We start from the raw sequence: 21,313 nt of genomic DNA, 5'->3' as shown, positions 1-21,313 counted from the left end.
AACGCGCTTGGCCATGCCGGGTGAAATATAACACTAATGCAGCGGTTCCGAAATTGCGGTCCCCGGCCCTGGGGATCCGCAGTAATACATCAAATGTGAAATTGCTGTTTATTGAAAGAGTAAGGAATAAAACAAAATGTTAAAACATTATCGAACTAATATAGTAATATATATAAATCCATAATTAATAATTATAATTAACATAAATTGAATAATGTAAATTTGTCGTGCGCTTGGCACCATTGCCTGCTGATTGCAAAACAAGACAGTTAATTTCCAGTTGGATTGACACATATAAAATCGAAGTATAGAAATAAGATAAATGTAGAACTGGATTTTTGTTTGAAATTGACAGACATTGATTCACAAATTCACAACACTGTTTAAACAAAGCAGTATCATCCTTCATATCAAAGAAGTCGTAAGATTTAAAAACAAAATTCATATTTAGATCTCTTTTCCATTGTTATTTTTTTTAAAGCTAGAATCAAGTTGTAAATGTAGTAAAATACGCATAGGATGCATTACTTACACATGATAAAACTATATTTAACAGGGATTGGTCCGTTAATATAGTAAAGAAGTTGAGGGGGGTCTGTTGGATGGCAAAGTTTAGGGATCTCTGCATTAATGCAAATAACTGAGGCATTTTTTAACTTTTTAAAACATCGTAACTCTAAACATTTGAAAAAGGCGTGTTTTGTGTTACATATGTGCTACTCTTTTCGAAGGTATTGCATTAATATTGGGCACAGCGTGCCAAATGTAGAATATAGATATTCTTTATCTGGTTCAATTGCCTTAATAAGCCAAAATGAAACTTTTTACTCTGTCCCTTTCTTTGGTATGAACAGAGGTTCTAGCTTAACATTTTTTGGGGTGGGTAATAGTGTTCAACTCCTTCCACTGGAACCATAACACTTATTGAGTTTTCTGCCTTTATGGTTTTTTGACAAAGCCAATGTAGACGTCTGCTTTACAGAATTACCTCGCCCAATAAACCTCCTTTGCAACTGTTTAGCTTTTACATATATGAGTTCCACGACTCTTTTACGTAAACACGTGGATGACTCTTGTGATGTTTTTATAACAACACTGTTTATGTTTATTATTACGATTACTATTAGTTACATTGAAGTCTTAAATATTTTATTGTCTTTTTTTTTTTTCTGCCAGATTTCAGTGGTAGTTTGCCTTCATTTAATTTTTCCATGGTGGAAGCTTTGACATCTTTTATTCCTCATTATATTTTTATTTACTCTTTACTTGCAATCCGGGTGCTTACATAGAATTAAATTGAAAAAAGATGTCGCGTTCTTTGTGACAACCTTGTTTGAAATACACAACAATTTCACTCTTTGTGGATTATTAGTCACTGTGGTATCTACGGGGTTAAACTTGTAGATAATGCATCATTTTCTTTCGATTCTCCTTCTGTGATGTTTCCCTATGTAGATCGTAATGCCAGAACTTATCTCGGGGACTTCTTACCTTGGGGTCTGAGCTCTAGTAAAATACATTCACAGAATGTCATATGTAATACTACATACTAGCAGAGACCAGTGTTTGGAGGTCCGTAATGGAAGCCAATTAATCTGCATGACAAACAATTTGAAAAAGGTCGTAATATCAACTGCAATATGACCATTCACCATTACATTTGCCCTTGAACCCAATATGAATCTCAGAAGAGCCCCAAGTTATCAAATGGTCGAGGAAACATGATTCAGTTGAACCATATAGTTTAGCTATATTATGGTAAGATCGCCAAAGTTATTATTGGTACCACCAGGCGTGATTCTTTTTTTCTTTTAGCCAGGGATGTGGGAAGACATTACCATGTTTTCCAGACAGTAGTTTGTCGTTTGACTATACACTGTAGTGAACCTAAGTATGCAAACTATGAATGGCATAAATATAAAATGCAATAAAATAATTCCTCCTATTATTTTAAGAAAATAAGTTCCACCAGATTAGAGTAACTGGCGATCGTTGACACTGAAATTAGCTGTCATTTAATCAATCGGTACCCAACAAAAACAATGTATATTAAATTATGGGCAATAACTATCCTGTCCATACTAGTAGCGTAGCAAATGCATCATGTTCATAGAATAGAAATGCCACATGAAAAGCGTGCAGAGACCAGTTTTGAATGGTGAAATTAGCATTGGTTTTGAAACAATTTAATAAGTGATGTTAAGTAATTCAGGGCTTGCTTTTTGTGTAATACACAACAATCTAGTAGAAATCTTGCCATTAAAGTGGCTATAACCACATGTATGCATGTTGCCTCCAGAATAGTAAAATACACATTGGCATTAATGGATGTTGATCTACTTAAGAGATATTCAAACTAAAAGGCTGAAAGGAACGTCAGACTTTAAACAACGGAATGAGCAGTGATGAAGTAAGTTTTCATTTTAAGGTGATTCTCAAACTCAGTATTTTCTTAATCGTAGAGGGAAACGGTATCAAGACTATGCAACATGTACATTAAAGTATGCTGGGAAACCAATACAAATATAGGCTGCATCTTGGTCAATGATGCTTAAAGACTACACAACATTTACTGAACCTTTTACTGTTGAAATGTACAAACAGTTTTTATCCATCAAACCATTCTCTTAGGAACAAGACTTATTAAACAGCAATTCATGTTTCAGCAACAATGATGCTAAGCATGCTCCAAATACGGTGAAATGATACATGGTTGTAAAAGAGACTGATAGAACCCACAAAACCATGACTTCCTGCAAAATGTCAGATGTGAATATTGGCTTTATGGGCTTGTGTGGAAAAGGAGATGGTCAAATATCTGATTTGTAGAAAGAAGTGTAGAGAATAAAATATTACTGTATTACAGAACTAGTCCACTTTCATTTTATGTTTTATATTTTATAGCATTAATGATATATTGGCTGTTTAATTGCAAGTACTCATTATTTATTATTCTTGTTGTGTATCATTTTAGTGTGCATTACCAACAAAGTTTATAAGAGTGAACCAGGTTCTGTCTTGCGATAAAATAATCGATGTTATATCGCCATTAGTATGGTAACTACTTTGAACAACAACAAAAAAAAACAACCGGCCATGGACTGTCCGAAGGATGTCTTGATTGAGTCTCGTAAAATGCTTGCAGAATATCGTCGGAAGTATAAGATTTAACCGATTGTACTCTGTTTGAAATTTTGGTATTCAGTGAATATGGGTTATTCAACAATTGATTAGAAATATGTTTTCTGTGTTAAGTATAATCTATTTTCCTTTTTGATTCTTGCCTAAGTACAAAACTACACAACGGGCTATATCTACTCTACCTGCGCCACGATTATAGTAATATTCTTTTATGCGACATAAACCTTCAGAGTTGCTGCTGAGTCATAGTGGCTCTATTTATTATGTCCAAAATAATTTTATTTAGTTCGTTAGTTTTATCCCCTGTAACATACGTACTTGTTTTGAATTTCGCTCAAAGCTACATGAGAGCTATTTGCGCTAGCTGTCCCTAATTTAGAGTGTAAGACTAGAAGGAAGGCAGCTAGTCATCACCATTCACCGTCACCTCTTGGGCTACTCTTTTACCAATAAACAGTGGGATTGATTGAACATTATAACGCCCCCACAGCTGAAAGGGCAAGCGTGTTAGGTGTGAGGAGGATTCGGAGAGAGTTTCCCTGATGGTTAAGGTGGTTAAGGCACTTGACTCGTAATCCGATAGTTGCGGGTTCGAATCCCCATCACATCAAGCATACTCGCCCTTTCAGCCGTGGGGGCGTAATAACGTGACAGTTAATACCACTATTCGTTGGTAAAAGAGTAACCCAAGAGTTGGCGATGGGTGGTGATGATTAACTGCCTTCCCTTTAGTCTTACACTGCTGAATTAGGGACGGCTAGCACAGATAGCCGTCATGTAGCTTGCACGAAATTCAAAACAAACCCATCAGGGAAACTCTCTCCGAATCTCCGTCGCACCAAACACGTTCACCCTTTCAGCCGTGGATGCATTATAATGTGACGGTCAATCCTACTATTCGTTGGTAAAAGAGTAGCCCAAGAGGTGGCGGTGAATGTTGATGATTAGCTGATTTCCCTCTAGTTTTATACTGCTAAATTTGGGACGGCTAACGCAGATAAGCCTCGTGTAGCTATGCGTGAAATTCAAAAAAACCAAAACAAACAAACTCTCCAGAGGATCAGCTGAGAGTTTCGAACTTGTGTTAAAATCTAGGTCTTAAGTTTCCTGGTGTATAGATTACAGATGGCCTAGTGTGCTAGAACAGATAAATTGTTTTATATTTGATCTTTCACTTTATTAAAATGTGTACGCTATCTGTAATAGATGTAACGTGGTCATATGATCTGAAGAATCGCGTCCCATTGCCAAAAAAATAATAAAAACGTCGTGCTCCATATGTTGGTGTCATGGGTGTGTAGCAGTATATGTGTTGTTGATTAGCTGAAGCCTTTTAGTCTGTCTGTTTAAAATTATGAATGGGTATCGCAGCTAGTCCTTATGTAACTTTGTAAAAATATTCGAAACAAAAATCTTGATTCCAGTCATATTTTTGTGAAGTAATACAAATCTAGTCATGTTTCGGTAACGCACAACAAACTGGATTTCACTAATTTTCTGACGGTGAACGTGCGAGTTAGCGTTATTTTTCAAAAGTTAATGCTAAATTATTTGAAACATCCAGAAAAATGTGAAATAATTTTATTAAACAAAGACTTAATTGAACAGAAAAATATTTATATTTTAACTTCCTAGTGTGTTAAAATAAGGCACATCTAGTAGAATAGCGGCTGAAATTTCATTTCCTACAACATTAAGAGAGATTTGATTAAATAAACTATGTTCTAGATATAATTTTAAACTGCACAAAGGCAATATTCTTACAAAGATGCTCTCATGAAATATAACAAATACGGTTTAATTACGATATTCATAGAGAAACATGTTTAAAACTGATAGTATTATTGTTTTCTTTTGCTACCAACACTGGCATTCTGGTAGCTGAGAGATAATACTGTAGGCTCACAAAGCTAGAATTAAAAGTTCGGTCCTATTGAGGTTAAATCTCACAAGGCCTATTTTTGAATTTTTTTCTGAAACAAACGAGTAATCTACCACCATTTATATAAAATACGATAGGCTGCATGCTCAATTCGTGTCATGATGTATAACAGGACTGTTTCAGTAAACACTAGTTTAATTTCTCCACAGGATGAGACTTTTTTAAATTTCGTTTATAAATCCACTTTAGTTCTTCGAAACGTTTGGGGTTTGTAATACAAAACTTTTATCTTTTATTTTTTTATGTATGTTTTGAGATAACTAATTACAGTACAGAAATAACTTGCATAATAATTCACAAAGCCCTCTTACGACAAGACGTAATTTTATGATTACTCGAAAATTGGAGTTGGATTCTTTGAATTCCCTCAACCAAAATGAATCAAAGCAGAAATTTTGCGCGAGACAAACTTTTTAGGTGCAGTGTTGCATATTTTAATTGTCTTTGCGCATGTGTTCGTTAATATGTACATTGTACATTGTTAGCTTAGAAATTTTTGTCATTTTTATTTTTCGTCATAGCATGTGTTTTTATCATCTCAATAAATAGTGAAACAAATATATAATAGTTTGAAATAATAATTATTTCTAGGGTTTTTTTTCTTTCAGAAATCTAGCTATTAGTCTTCTTGACCAAGTAAAAATAGTTTAATTGGAACAAATTCGTGAAGAAAAGACTTGTTTATTAAATATGGAAGATAAATATAAATGATTAATCCTGTACCTGATTTTAAAGAAAAACAAAACAAGAAAGAAAATATTGTTTATGAAAAAACCTGATAATACACCAGTGTACCAGATGACCCCTAGAAGTAGGAAGAAAGAGAAATATTCTAGTTTACCATTAAAAAATGAGTTCAAATCTTATCGTAAAGTACAGTTGTACCAAAAAACGACAAAAGAAAGGAGAGTAGGCTTTATTATGAAAACAAACTGTAACGAAAGTGACGTCATGTACAATCCAAATAATACAACAGCATTTTGAGAATAATGGTAATTATATAAAAAACAACAGAACCAAACAGATAACGTGCATATTTAACGATAACATTTAGTTTCGCCTTTTATGCGAATACAAATACAAATTAACAGCGGCCAAACTTTATCTATTTCTCTTCTTAATTGTTTCAATTCAACTGAGTTGAATGTTTTTGCATTGATATTGTAACTACTACTATTGTAAAGCATATGCAATCCATTTCCATGACCATTAAGTTGCTCTTACGACGTAACTACCGCGCTTTTGAAGGTGCACGTGAATCCTACACATAGTACAAAAAAACTTTAAAAAATCATAGCTTTGTTACAGTTTTTTCTCTGTATTTCGAAGTTAATTTTCACACATAAATGGGACATATAAAGTGTATTCAGTTTAGTAACAATATCAACATACAGAAGAACCCTAAAGCAGTACGTTCTTCTTTCATTGAACCAACATCAGCAGCACTAAGGCAACCCAGGTACTGAAATAGCAAACTATATCCGAACAAATGCACCCTTTGTTAGACGTTCTGCTCTGTTGCGTTGGTGGTAGAGTGTAAATAATTGTGCGCTGCGTCCATCTTGTAACTGACGGTTCGGTTGTCCGCACACGAGGATTCTCGGTTGGAAACGAAGCAATGATTGGAAGTTTTGTGGCAGGCGGCGCTGTTGGGCACCTGTAGGATAGACTTAAAAATGGAAATTTATTAGTAGTTATTATTATTTCAAGCAGAGACCTGGAAAACATTTGCGGTCAAATTAGTAGTTTTATCCCAACAGTTTTTTTATTTTTTTATAATAATACGAAATAATTATAATCACAAACACCAGTATGTGTAAGTCCACTTGTCTTAAAGTAAAACAATAATTAATCCTTTGTTAAGTTCGGCCTATATTTATATAACTGTAACTTGGGCACGTTTTGTGTTTTAGTTTAATTAGGGTGAAGCTCTACTGTACCTTTCGATATAAATGTTAAAAAAATATAAGTAGAGTGACAATTATACCTAGTATATTTTATTTAAACATGTAGTTCATTCTCTATATAATATTTTTCATTATGGTTAGTAATTCCTTTGACAATTTACTTTTATAACAATAAAAACTGAGCGTCAATTACGAAACAGTGACGTCACTCTTGATTTACAGAATAATTTATAGCAGAGATTACCAAATAAAACAATTTATTACGTACTTTAGTCTTTATTACAAGCACAAAAGCTATGAATTACGAATACAAAATTAACTTTAAGCAAGAATAGCTCACAACATAAATTAGGATAAAGCAAATTACTCTTCCCATTTCAGAATTGGTACAATAATTTTAAGTGCAAAGTTGTACGAAAAATTTTATATCAGTAACGCATGACTATAAAACCACAAACTGCATGATCTAACTATTATTTGATTCGAGTAATATTAGGGTTGTGGGGAAAAATCCAAAATAAAAAAGTTAATTGTTTGTTTTTTAATTTCGCGCAAAGCTGTTCTAGGGCTATCTGCGCTAGCTGTCCCTAATTTCGCAGTGTGAGACCAGGGCAGCTAGTCATCACCACCCACCACTAATTCTTGGGCTACTCTTTTACCAACGAATAGGGGAATTGGTCGTTTAAGTTATAACGATCCCACGGCTGAAAGGGCGAACATGTTTGGCGTGACAAGGATTCGAACCCGCAACCCTCAGATAACGAGTCGAGCGCCTAAACCAACTAGCCATGCCGGGCCGAAAAAAAAAAGTTAATGCGACAGTCTTGAACGTAGATATAAAAAACAACAACAACTGTAGAAACAGAATCAAAGTTTTAAATGTTAGCTTCTTTTTCTGCCACTCGATGTCTGTTTGTTTTTGTTTGTCCGTTTTTTTTTTAATTTCGCGCAAAGTTACACTCTCGTCTGGCAAAAGAAAAGCATCACCCATTTAGTTGCAGCAGTCGCCACACAACCAGCGATGGTCGTCATAATGATGTGATGCTCCATTTACCATGAGCTGACACAATAGTGACTAGTAACTTAATGTAGGGGGAGATGTAGCATGTCTTCAGAGGTCAATGGAAAGTTTATGGACTTCAAACACTAAAAATCAGGGGGTTGGTTCCCCGTGTAGGTTATAATACGTTTTGTGAATATACTAGTTCGTATTATTGTTAATTCTCAATTTCATCACGAGACATATTTCTACGTGTTTATAATGTGTTCTATATACATCGGAACGAAAAACTTAACACTGGAAATTGTATTACTGGACTATTGACAACCATACAATGTAAGTATCCAGCGATTTATTTGCACACCATCTGTAACTAATAAATAAACGTAAGTAACGTTATAGAAGGTTACAAGATCACAGTAATATCTTGTAAGACAACGTCCACCAAAATATGGGTGGATGTTTAAAATTAATTTCACCAACCTCACAGTCCAACTGTGAACGACATCGATCGGGGCCCGGCATGGCTAGATGGGTTAAGGGTTCGAATCCCCGTCGCACTAAACATGTTCGCCCTTTCAGCCGTTGGGACGTTATAATGTGACAATCAATCCCACTATTTGTTAGTAAAAGAGTAGCCCAAGAGTTGGCGGTGGGTGATGATGACTAGTTAGCTGTCTTCCCTCTAGTCTTACACTGCTAAATTAGGGACAGGTAGCTTAGATAGCCCTCGTGCAGTTTTGCGCAAAATTCAAAACAAACCAAACCTTTTTTTTTTTTTTTCAGTTATCAGAAAACCTAAAATTACTTTTTGCTCTTTCTATACATCTTCAGGGCATTCTGAAGCTATTTCTAACTACCATTAACGCCCCTTGCCCGTATGTATCACCCGATTGGAGATATTTCTTTCGGTTCCAGTTACGTCGTATGACTTCCCCTTACATCCAGAAAAGTACCTCCTTCATAATAGAGGGAGAGTTTTAAAACGTAAAACAATGAGTCCTGATATCTTGGATGGAGCAGAGGCCTTCAATGGGATTCTGGTGCTCCTGTGCCAAGCCAGTGGACATACCTTTCTAGCCCAGGAATCTGACTATCTTGCTTTGTAAGTTCGTAACAGAAAAAAACTCTGAAATATAAGTAAGTTTATATAGTGTGCTATTTAGTATTAGGCATATAGATAAGTTCTTTGGTAAAGAAAGATGGCAAAACAGCTGCTTCTGGTGGGACCGCGGTAAATCATACAACGCTAAAATTTCTCACGGTAGTCAAAGCAGACAGCCCAATGTGATTTGCTCTAAAACAACTAAAGAAACAAGGGTTTAGAAGTTTGACTGGTTTCTATGTTGACAAATGTAAATCTAGTTGTGAGATAAAGCGATCATCGGGTTTTAAGTTGATTCATGTACTTACCCATAGTGTGTTTTGCCACACATGGACCCCAGGAACGTCATGGAGTGATCCAGAAAGGCTTTCGTTCTATTACCACATTGTTTCATCAAAGGTTCAGTTACACAGTTCTTGAACTGGCTGTATGCACTGAAACATAAAAAAGAAAGACAAAGCTCAGAACTCTTTAAGGTCAAATGACTCATGTAATCTGTTTGTTTGAATTTCGTGCAAAGCTACGCTAGAGCTATCTGCGCTAGCCGTCCTTACTTTAGTAGTGTAAGACTAGAGGGAAGGCAGCTGGTCATCACCACCCACCGCCAACTCTTGGGCTACTCTCTTACCAACGAATAGTGGGAGTGACCGTCACATTATAACGCCCCCACGACTGAAAGGGCGAGCATGTTTGGTGCGACGGGGATTCGAACCCGCGACCCTCAGATTACGAGTCGAACGCCTTAACACGCTTAGCCATGCCGGGCCCTCATGTAGTCAAAAATTATCGTCATACAAAATCGAACCCAGATAAAACGATCCGGCTAAACGAAGCTCTTCAATAAGTATTTTAGAAACATCTGTGTTTTGAATTTATTATCACTCGTCGATTAAACATCATTAGAATAACCCTAATATTTTTACTATAAAGCGTGTGTGTGCGTGTTTTTCTTATAGCAAAGCCACATCGGGCTATCTGCTCAGCCCACCGAGGGGAATCGAACCCCTGATTTTAGCGTTGTAAATCCGGAGACATATCGCTGTACTAGCGGGGGACTACTATAAAACACGTTAGAGATACTGTTTTTACAGTTGTTCCATGTTTATATTTGCCATAATAGTAATTTAGATATATACTCAAGAAACACATATAAAAAAAAAGATACATACATGAGAAAAAAATGAATAATATTTTTATTACAATAGTTGATTTCTGGGCAGCTATTGTGTTCTGCAATGATTTCTTAGTGGTTACTGGGTTAGGAAATAAGGATAATATCTTGACCACAAAATACAAGGAAAGAAGCAAGAATAATAAAATATCACACTTTTAATTCAGGCTATAGTCTTAACGCAGTATCCCAGACTCCTTACATTACCTAGTTGAGTAGTTATTTCGAATGAATGTATTCAATAGCGATAAACTTCTAGCTCACAATAACTTCTACACTGTCTATCACCCTTTTAAATAGAATTAACTTACCCCAAGGGGTATACGTAGATACAGGTCAAGCTGGTTCAATATTCTATGGAATAGCCGTCGTAGTATATTGCATTATGTCAGCGTTTTCTTATCCAATAGTGCTAAAGTTTTGTACTATATTTTTATACTTTTTAATATTTACTGTTGCGTAAGTTAATAGTGAAATAAACTGAAGTTAATCTTGTGTTCTAATGTTCTTCGTACAGCTTTTAATCGTCTGTTTTAGCTCTGCAGTGACATTAAAAAAAATCATAAACTTTAACATCTTTTTTATTTCTCGAATTTGCCTCAAATCGATCTATTTCTAGTTTGTAAACAGATAAATTTACATGTTTTAGTTCGGGAATAAAAAAAGATAAATAACGAAAATTCCGAGATTAATTTTTATCTTCATATGAAGTTTTATGAGGCTCGTCATGGCAAGGTGGTTAAGGCACTCGATTCATAATCTGAAGGTCACGAGTTCGAATGCCCGTCACACCAAACATGTTCGCTCTTTCAGCCGTGGGAGCGTTGGAATGTGAAAGCCAGTCCTACTATTCGTTGCTAAAAGAGTAGCCCAAGAATTGGCGGTGGATGGTGATGGCTAGCTGCCTTCCCTTTAGTCTTATACTGATAAATTAGTGAGAACTAACGCAGATAGCCCTCCAGTAGCTTTGTGCGAAATTCAAAACAAACCAAACCAAGCTTTATGTTCGCATACATTATAATTCTTCAATTTGACGTGTAAAAAATATTCCATTTTTTTGTTACTAGTCGCGGTATAACGGCTAAAAGAAGGCTCTTAAGAGGTTTTCTTAAGTACAAACTTTAAGCTCTTAGTTCCGTCCTCTCTTCACCGATTTTATATCGAATTACAATTACATGTTGAACTCAGGAGATCAAACCTTTTAGACTGGTCATTTGATCACACCCAAGGTCTGGTAGATTAATTTACTTTAGTTCTGCTTAAAATAATTTCAATTTGAAAATAGGCTGGTAGAGAACCTAATAAGTAATTAAGCAATACAATCGAATCGGGTATACGTGTGCCCCATGCTTTGCGTTGCTGACCCACAAAAATATAACTAATAAAAAAGAAAAAAAGTATTGTAGATTAATTTACTTGAATTCTGCCTAAAAGAATTTCTAGTGCCGTAGCTGTTGAGGATTCCTTCTTTTTAGTTTTTTAGTATAGTGCATAAATCATAAGGAAAGAAATAGTAAAATTCCTGCATGCCATGTTTTATTAATTAAACACCGAAAAAATATTTATAAATATGTGACATATTGATGACTATCATTATTTCAATTATTCTTGTTTTTTACTCTGAAAGTCAAGATAATGGTAATCGTCAATTTGTCTCATAAAGCTGGGAGATTCTTTCGAAAATACAATTTGTTCGTGTTCAAGAAACTTGTATGCTTTAGAAATGTTTAGGAAGGAAAAAATAAAAATATTCCTGAAAGTATTATTACATCAAATTAAATATAAATATTAAAATTATCGTAAGAAGTTGCAAAACAGTTACTTCAGTTTTGCACCTTGAAACACTTACCAACATATGTGATTATTTTCTGCTTGTTGATTAGACACCTGATCCACCATACGACGATAATACGAATCACAGCTACCAATAGATACACGCTTGAAGCATACAGCATTGGCTAAGTATTCTGTGTAGTCAGAGAAGATATACAGAAAGTCAAACAATGACGAAATTCATATGTGGTTGGTTTTAGCAAGATGTTGGTTTCAACACAAAACGAATAACAATAAATAAGGAAACTATGAGTCAATAGAGTGATGTAGAAAGACTTAGAGTATTTATTTCTTGTTGCTTGTTTAAATGTTTCAAAGTTATCTCCACTAGCTCCCTCTAATTTTGAACTTGTAGACCAGAGTTAATCTACAGTTTTTTTTATTGAAATATGCCTTTTACTCTTCTAGCACATCCACGAAAATAAAATACTGAAAGTGTTTCTGTGGCAGTGGATGCGAACTGTCAGGTAACACAGTTTGAACACTTTAACTAATAAAGCACGCCTAGATTGTGTTCTTTTTTTGAGTAGTTAACAGACAAGGAATAATAAAAATATTGTTTTTGCAACTGAAGTAGTTTTCCTGAAATTTAAATTTCTTTCAAAACTTCAGGTAAGTTTCGAGTTTTTACAAGTGGCACACTTCTTTTGAGTAACTTATTTTGAATTGTTTTTGTACGATCTATGTTTCATATTTAATATGTGTATAATTAATAATACTCACTATTATTGAAACTTACCCGTCTGGTACTTATCAGAACTACAAATGGCGTGCACGGTATCCATGGAATCGCCAACAGCATTGTTAAACTTGGAACGTTGGTCATCTGATGAACAGTCAGTCATAAAATGGCGGACACAATCTACGAACCCACTCCACATTCTTTAGTTGTAGCGAAATAAGACATAATATTATACTAAGATTTCGTCAAATTTTCGTTACACTAAAGATGATTTGAAATTAAATTTAGATATCTTTCTTAATATCATGTTTTCTTATATTTATCATAAATAGGACTGACATAGTTTTGAAATAATTCTGTTTAAACATTCAATTCCATATCAGCAACTTATATCATTACGTCCAACTTTCACGATTATAGAAAATTAGAAAAATAAACACTAACTTGCACATGTTGTTGATGTCTCTGTGGCTGGTGGGAAACATGTAACGGTCGTCATTGAGAAATGGTCTGACCACTTGTGTACAGTTATACAACATGTACTGACAGTGTCTTTTTTGTTGAACTTCAGTCGCAACCAGACCTGAAAAAAAAATCCAATAACATGTACTGATAATGTGCTAGTTTGTTAAACTTCAGTGATGGATCTTCTTCCCCAAATAAGACAACCAAATAACATGTACTGACAACAACCATGCTGTTAAACGTCAGTGACAGTCAGTTCTGAAAAATCAACTAAAATGTAGTGACAGTGTCCACTTTGTTGTGTGTCAGTCACAGCCAGCTGTTAAAAACATCAAGTAACATGTAGTGACAGTGTCCACTTTGTTGTGTGTCAGTCACAGCCAGCTCTTTAAAAACATCAAGTAACATGTAGTGACAGTGTCCACTTTGTTTTGCGTCTGTCACAGTCAAACTCTAAAAAATCAAATCGAATTGATGGTTGGAGACACATTTTTTGTATATTCCCTTCTCAACTTTCTGATAATTATTCTAGAAGCGTAATGACAGATCACGTTTGTTTCATCTTTGCTGAACAAATATTATTTAATAATTTTCTTGTTTGAAAACAAGCATAAAACAAACATTTATCAAGATGAAATTATACAAACTGTTTGTGAGTATCGAGAAAATTATGAAGTACATTTAATTAATTCACAAAAACAATACTGTGGTTATAGAAGAACCGCAAAAGCCAATATATGTAATTACAATCTCTTGTTTGCTATATACTGTAACCTGAAAAATATTTTAAAAAGTAGTTTTGAATTTGATATATAAAGCACACACTAAACCGTTGTAATTTTTAATAAGTAGTTGTAAACTAATGCACCAACGGTCTCTACCGAGTATTTTGATTTCTATATTAGTTGCTGTTAAAGAGATATATCTACATAATCAGATGAAATGTGTTTACAGTTATTTACATCAGAATGGTTAAAAATATCCAAAAAAAGTTTTAAATCACTGATTACAGTAAATATTTCAAAATTAATAATGAAAATATTACTTTTGTGTGTTCTCAGTTATGACGTATATATTCGTTCAAAGTTCCAGAACGTTCCCCCAGTAATGGTTCAGCAAAACCCAAATTCACTTTTCTTTCTGTTTAAGGCTATTCACATATTACATTAATAAGTGAATATGTGAAAGCTGTCGGTAGTATAAGGGGATTGGCGATAATATTTACGATATCTTACTTCTATTATATTTAATTTGGTATTATGACATTTCTATTAGTATATGGATTTAGGAATAACTTAAATCTAATCTGACGGATCCTTGCAAAATATGTTTGAACTTACGTCCGAAAATATCGTTAGCAGTAAGGAAGTCTGTCTGATAAAACAATACCTTTTAATTTTTATAAATTTGAACGTAAAAACAATATATTTAATACTGTGTTGATATTTGTTTAAATCTATGCATAGACAGTTTGCTTTGAACAGAACTTAATTTTTAGTTATAGAAAGGTCACTAGAAAAATACAAAACAAATTTAAATCAATGTGTAAAAATTATAAGTTCAAGTTAAAGAGAACTGGATTTCAATCATGTGTTTAGTGTTCACAGGTCAACACATCATTCTGAACAAACTCCAAATTTCCAGATTAAGCTGTTAATTTCTTACAAATAAAGTAGGTGGACGTTTTGGTTACTAAAATACTGCAGCAGAAGGTTTGTTTTTTTAACTGTGACGTAACTGATTATAAAATAAAATGTTACAGACAATTCTTTCGTCTCCTTTAACGGTTTTTTTTTTTAAAGACGGTTTCCAGATGACTTGTACCCAATCATTTAATTTAGTCACATTCATAGTCAGTTTCCAGATAATTTATACCCAATGTGTTAATTTAGTCACATTCAAAATCAGTTTCCAAATGATTTATACCCAATGAGTTTATTTAGTCATTCAAAATCAGTTTCCAGATGATTTATACCCAATGTGTTAATTTAATCACATTCAAAATCAGTTTTTTTTGTTACGATTGGGACTCATAATGATAATAGTTTTAATACAAATAATGATAATAGTTTAGTTTTAATATGTTTTTCTTTATAGCTTTCACTTTCACCTTCATAATTTTTAATGTAATATTTTGTTTCCCTTGTAACATCAAATATTTTACTGTATATTAGAACAAGTAAGATTCAAAGTAGCATTAACGACTTTTCTTGGCCTATACTTAGAAATTCAGAAACTTTTATGTCGAAGCAAATGTAAATGTGTTAAACCTCAAAATGCTAACTTGCTTTTATAACATTCAACTACAGAGGGAGAGACATATTGTTTCTTACAACATTCAATAATGAAGTAATTTATTTTATGTTTAAAACGGTGTTAAACCGTCTAGTGGACTCCACCTATAATATTTATGGTATTCCTCCAGTAAGATAGCAGTAAGTTTACGGGCTTACAAAACGCTACAATCCGGGGATCGATTCTCCGCGGTGAATACAGCAAGTAGCCACATATGGCTTTAATCTTTAAAAAAAAATTGGCCCGACATGTCCGGGCGATTAGGGCGCTCGACTCATAATCTGATGGTCGAGGGTTCGAATCCCCGTCACGTCAAACATGCTTGACTTTTCAATCATAGGGCGTCAGGTGGTTACGGTCAATCCCACTATTCGTTGGTAAAATAGTAGCCCAGGAGTTCAAGGTGAGTAGTGATGATTAGCAGCCCTCCCTCTAGTTTTACATGTTAAATTAGGGACGGCTAGCATAAATAATCCTCGTGTAGCTTTGTGCGAAATTCAAAACAAACAAAAACAAACTGTAAAAAGAAAGAAACCAAGCAAATGACGTGTCCACGATTAATTTGGTGCATAAACAGTTTCGGAACATTTGTTTAAGAAATCGGCAGATATGAGTCCTTGTCTGTGGACGTAAGATTATTTATGTAATGTTTCTCTGTTGTGTGTATTATTAAGTTACTCCGTATTGATAAAGTGCCCGACTTGTAATCTGCGGATCGTGGATTCGAATTTCTGTCATTGAGTACACTCAACCATTTAGCCGTGGCTTTATAATGTGACCACCAGTCTCAGTTAAAGATAGTCTAAAAGTTGGCGGTCTCTCTAGTCTATTGCTGCTAACTTACTATTTGGAATAGTTCTGTTGTACATGATTGTTATATTTTCAGCTTCTAAGAAAAGTAAAACAAGTTTGTATAAACCTGGTCACCAATAAAGTTGAATACAATCTCACAAGCCAAAGACAAGCATTTCTTTAAAATGCAATTTGATGCGTTAACGCTACCACTTAAGAAGAAGCATATTAAAACACAAACTCACCAAAGAAAACCGACAATATGAAAATAACACTCTTCACTTCCATTTCCTTCGTGCTAGTATCTACACACACAAAACACAGCAATTCCCGCTTTCCCCACAAATGTATTTTGTATTAGTCCTCTGGTGTCGGTACGAATTTTAATTGGTTCAAAAACGCATGGCGTGTAGAAACGGCAGGTTTGGGATCCTTGTTCTATTTTCTGTTGCTGATCAAGCACTGGAAATAATGATTTATACGGTTTTTTGTTGTTGTTTTTGTAGATTAAGTCACACGCTGTAAGTGTTAATAGTTAATTGTATTATGTGAAACCTGTCCTAGATATTAATTGTAACGTGGAGTCAGCGACGAAGAAATCCAGATGAAGATAATCACTTGGTTGTATGGTTGTTATCTTCCATGCAAAACTATCCAGTTAACAGTTATTAACTAACTTTCACTTGGCAGTAGTTGTACGTTCAGCGAGAATAAACAAGTTAAACTTTAGGACTAAACTTACACACTTCATAGTTATTGATCAAATATCTCCATGAAATACATCGAAAAGTAAGGAAAACAACACTTGTCCTAAGAGATATAGGTTTTTAAATACAATGTTCTACTGTACTTGTAGATATCAAACTAAGAAATGAGTAAATGTTTAGCTAGAAAACCCGTTAAAATAAAGCAACACGAAACTTTCTGCTACATTGTCGAGTTCATAAAACCGGATTTTCTAAATACTGGTTGGAATATTTTTGACAGGTGGGGTTCGTTGTTCTCTGTGACTAATAGTTCTGATGGCGGGAAGTCTATACAATGTTAAAGTTAGCACAACAGGTACAGAAGATGTAGTTTCATGTAGAGCTTGGTCATATACTGAAATGTGGCGCCGAATCCCTCCATCCGTGATTCCATCACTTCCGGTACGATATTCGCAGTGCGACAGTTCTTTTTTATTAGTTTCCGGGATTTTCTATGCCGTGTCAATGTTAGTAAATCTAGAGACGGCTGACTCATTGACTGATTGTTATTGTAAAGGAACTAATATGTAAAAATAAACTGTAATAATATGCAGAATAATGACATCCTGGGTTGAATGTTGCAATGTACTAGCAAAATAATCAGGTATATACAACACGTGTACACGGCGAGTATATTATCATGTCCTTCTGGAAATGATTCAGTCTTTCTCTCTATCTTAGTAACTAGTAGCTGGGTATATATATATATATACATACCCAAGCACATCTATAGGGGGGTAATGACATTTCACACGGGATGTTTCAGTAGTTAAAGGTAAAATATTTTGGTGGTTACTCGATAAAATAATTATTCTGATATATATGTTGTCAACTCTAATGATTTGCTGTATAGAGGCAAAAGTTGTTGAAATCTGTAAAATGAGCCTAATACAGGGCTAATATACCAAAAATCACAATATATATTCGTGTATCAAAAAATTGTTTTAACACATTCAACATTTAAAAACAAATGTGCCTAATATCAGTGAAAACTATAACCTGAAAACGAAGCTCTAACGTAAAATAATATTGAAATAAACAGTTGTTGTTTTGAATTAAGCATAAAGCCACACAATGGGCTATCTGTACTCTGCCCACCACGGGCATCGAAACCCGGTTTTTAGCGTTGTAAGTCCGCAGACATACTGCTGAGACACTGGTGGGCTTGAAACACACAGATGCAAAAATGAGAAAGAATACTGAATACATTGTCCTGAACGTAGACAGAACACTGGAAACAAGCTGTGTAACTAGTAACTTGGTAAAATGATCTACTTAATGTGCAAACAGTACGTTTAAAACAATCTTAGTAACTAGTATGTGGGTAAGACGGTCCATATGAAATGTAAACAGTACGTTTGAAACAGTCTTACTAACTAGTAGCTGGGTAAGACGGCTTACTTCAAGTGTAAAAAGCACGTTTGAAACAATCTCAGTAACTAGTAGCTGGGTGATACGGCTCACTTCAACTGTAAACAGTACGTTTGAAACACTTTGGGATGTAGCTATCTTTGACGAGCAACTTCACATATAAACAGTATATTTAAAACAATCTGAGTAACTAGTAGCTAGATAAGTCAGTCCTATTAACGTATAGACAGTTTATTGGAAGCATTCTGAGTAACTAGAAGCTAGATAAAATGGTTTGATAACGGATATACAGTACATTAGAAATATTTTGTGTAACTAGTAGCTGGGGAAGACGGTATTCTTAACGTGTACACAGTATATTTAAAACAATGTGATTAATTAATTGTTAAGTAAAACAGTCCTATTAAACATGTAGACAACGCATCAGACACATTTTGTGTGACTGTAGCTAGATTTGGTATGTTTTGAATTTCGCGCAAAGCTACAGGAGGGCTATCTGCGCTAGCCGTTCTTAATTTAGCAGTGTAAGACTTGAGGGAAGACAGCTAGTCATCACCATCCGCCGCCAACTCTTGGGTTTCTCTTTTACCAACGAATAGTGGGATTGATCGTAACATTATAACGCACTCACAGCTGAAGGGGCGAGCATGTTTCGTGTGATGGGGATTCCAACCCGCTACCCTCAGATTACGAGTCATGTGCCTTAACCACGTGGCCATGCCGGACCGACTATAGCTAGGTAACACGGTCTACGGTATACAGTACTACCGGAACGTTCTGAGGAATTAGTAGCTAGGTAAAACGATTAAAACCTCAGTATTTTAGTTAAAATTGTGCTTGTCATATATTTTAACGTACTTCCACAGGAAAGTTGCACTATATTTGGATATTTCGAAAAATAATTTGTTTGCATCAAAACTTCCTAGACATGCTTTGACGATTCTCTGAAATGTCGCCCCCCGCTAGTACAGCGGCGTGTCTTCGGATTTGCAACGCTAAAATCAGGCGTTCGATTCCCTTCGGTGGGCTCAGCAGATAGCCCGATGTGGCTTTACTGTAAGAAAACACACACCTACACTCTGAAATTTTCTGCTTTCTTTTCTAGAAAATGTGATAAAGAATGTTAAGACTTTCTAAAAATAGCAATACATAATAAACATTTCCCTCTAACAAAGCCACAGTAGGATGTATTTGTGTCCACTGACGGGAATCAAACCTCTGATTTGAATGTTGTAAATCCAAAGATTTACCTCCCGCTAGGGGAACAAATTCCGATTTTCAGAAGTTTAGAGTTTAGAATTTATTTCAATATTGTTATTTAATTAATTCAAGTCTAGGAACTAGTATGGCCAAATTTAGACAAAAGAGTTTCCCTTAACTTTTCAAGTTAAAATTTGATGTTTATATAAATATTTTATTTTATATTTTCTCATAAGACACAAACGTTTTCAATTATTTCGTGAAAAAACATTTTTGTTGTGAAAATACCCAAGACTTAAGCCTTAGTAATCTAGTCAAGCTATGATATTTATATATTTTACCATTTTCCCGCAGGAAATATGCAATTTATTTGAACATATCAAAAAATGTTTCCCCACAGAACTCTCAAAGGCCCGGCATGACCAGGTGGGTTAAAACGTTCGCCTCGTAATCTGAGAGTTGCGGGTTCGAATCCCTGTTGCACCAAACATCCTTGCCCTTGGTACAAGAGGAGCCCAAGAGCTGGCGGTGAGTGGCGATGACTAGCTGCCTTCCCTGTAGCCTTACAATGTTAAATTGGGGATGCTTAGCGCAGATAGGCCTCATGTAACTTTGCGCGAAATTAAAAACAAAAAAACAGAACTCTTTAAGATTTGGCGTGTCTTTCAGATTTACTATTTTGCTTTCCTTTACAAGAGCAAATGGAGTTAAGACTTCAAAAATAGCGATATTTAATAGAAACTCTGAATTCTTGAAATTAGAGTGCATTTTTCTGACTTTTGCCATTACTTTACTTTGTATTAAAACTGAAAGAACGGAATGCTAGGTTTAGACGTAAGGTTTTCACTGAATTTTTAAGTTGAAATATGTTGTTATTATCACAACTTATAGACCATTAAGATACCGAGTGCATGTTTCTAGACGAATAACTTGAAAAATAAACGTTCTACAAAAGTTTTTTTTAAAACGCCAATTGCATAGCCTTTGTAAGTTTGAGAAAAAAAACACAACTGTTTCTGAAACACGCAAAAAATTATGCTTTATAAAGCAAAATCGAACGTGTGATCTCCGAGTTTTGTGTATTTCTTAAACAAACCAAGAATTTAATTAGGAACTTAATGAAAACGTATATTATATTATATCGTTATATTCTTTTAAGGCTATTTTTTTTTCTGATCTGGAATTAAAACACATTTAAAAGGTGAACTAAGTTTAGAAAGATAGGGTAATTACCTGCTAGTCTTAGGAATTTTGACCAAAAATTCATATTTTGTAAGCCCTTCTATTGTTTGTTTTTCTTCAGACATGAAGTCAAATCGTAATATTCATGACAAATCAAGAAGTAAACCTCGGTAATCTTAATGAAACTAGTTCAATTTAAAATAATACATCAAGTGCATCCTTCTAGTAGAGTAACATTAATAAAAAAGATTTTTCACGAAATATTTGAAAAATACCAGTTTTTATAAAATAATACTTTTCTTTGGTACACGCAAAAAAGTGATTATTATTAGCAAAACTAAGTATGACAACTCCAATTGTATGTATTTCTAAAACTAACACAAAAATGAAAAGTATTTGGCTTTCAAAGCTAGAAACAGTTGTCGCTGATCTCGAATACAAACAAACTTAAAAAGTTTTAAATTTTTTATCTCAGTGTTCT

At 34.5% G+C, this 21,313-nt stretch overlaps 1 protein-coding gene across 1 annotated transcript; it reads right to left on the bottom strand.

Annotated features, from left to right (window-relative positions):
- Positions 1-5,983: 5,983 nt before the first annotated feature.
- Positions 5,984-17,358, bottom strand: LOC143238714 (uncharacterized). Its single transcript, XM_076479180.1, has 6 exons — positions 16,579-17,358; positions 13,226-13,364; positions 12,839-12,981; positions 12,116-12,233; positions 9,404-9,529; positions 5,984-6,752 (listed from the first exon to the last, which is right to left on the bottom strand). The coding sequence occupies exons 1-6, from the start codon at positions 16,619-16,621 to the stop codon at positions 6,506-6,508; spliced, it is 816 nt and encodes a 271-aa protein (XP_076335295.1). The 5' UTR covers positions 16,622-17,358; the 3' UTR covers positions 5,984-6,505.
- Between the last annotated feature and the right edge of the window lie 3,955 nt (positions 17,359-21,313).

This window comes from Tachypleus tridentatus, chromosome 13 (genome assembly GCF_004210375.1).
Source record: "Tachypleus tridentatus isolate NWPU-2018 chromosome 13, ASM421037v1, whole genome shotgun sequence".
Taxonomy (NCBI): domain Eukaryota; kingdom Metazoa; phylum Arthropoda; class Merostomata; order Xiphosura; family Limulidae; genus Tachypleus; species Tachypleus tridentatus.
This window is presented reverse-complemented; position numbering and strand designations above follow the sequence as displayed.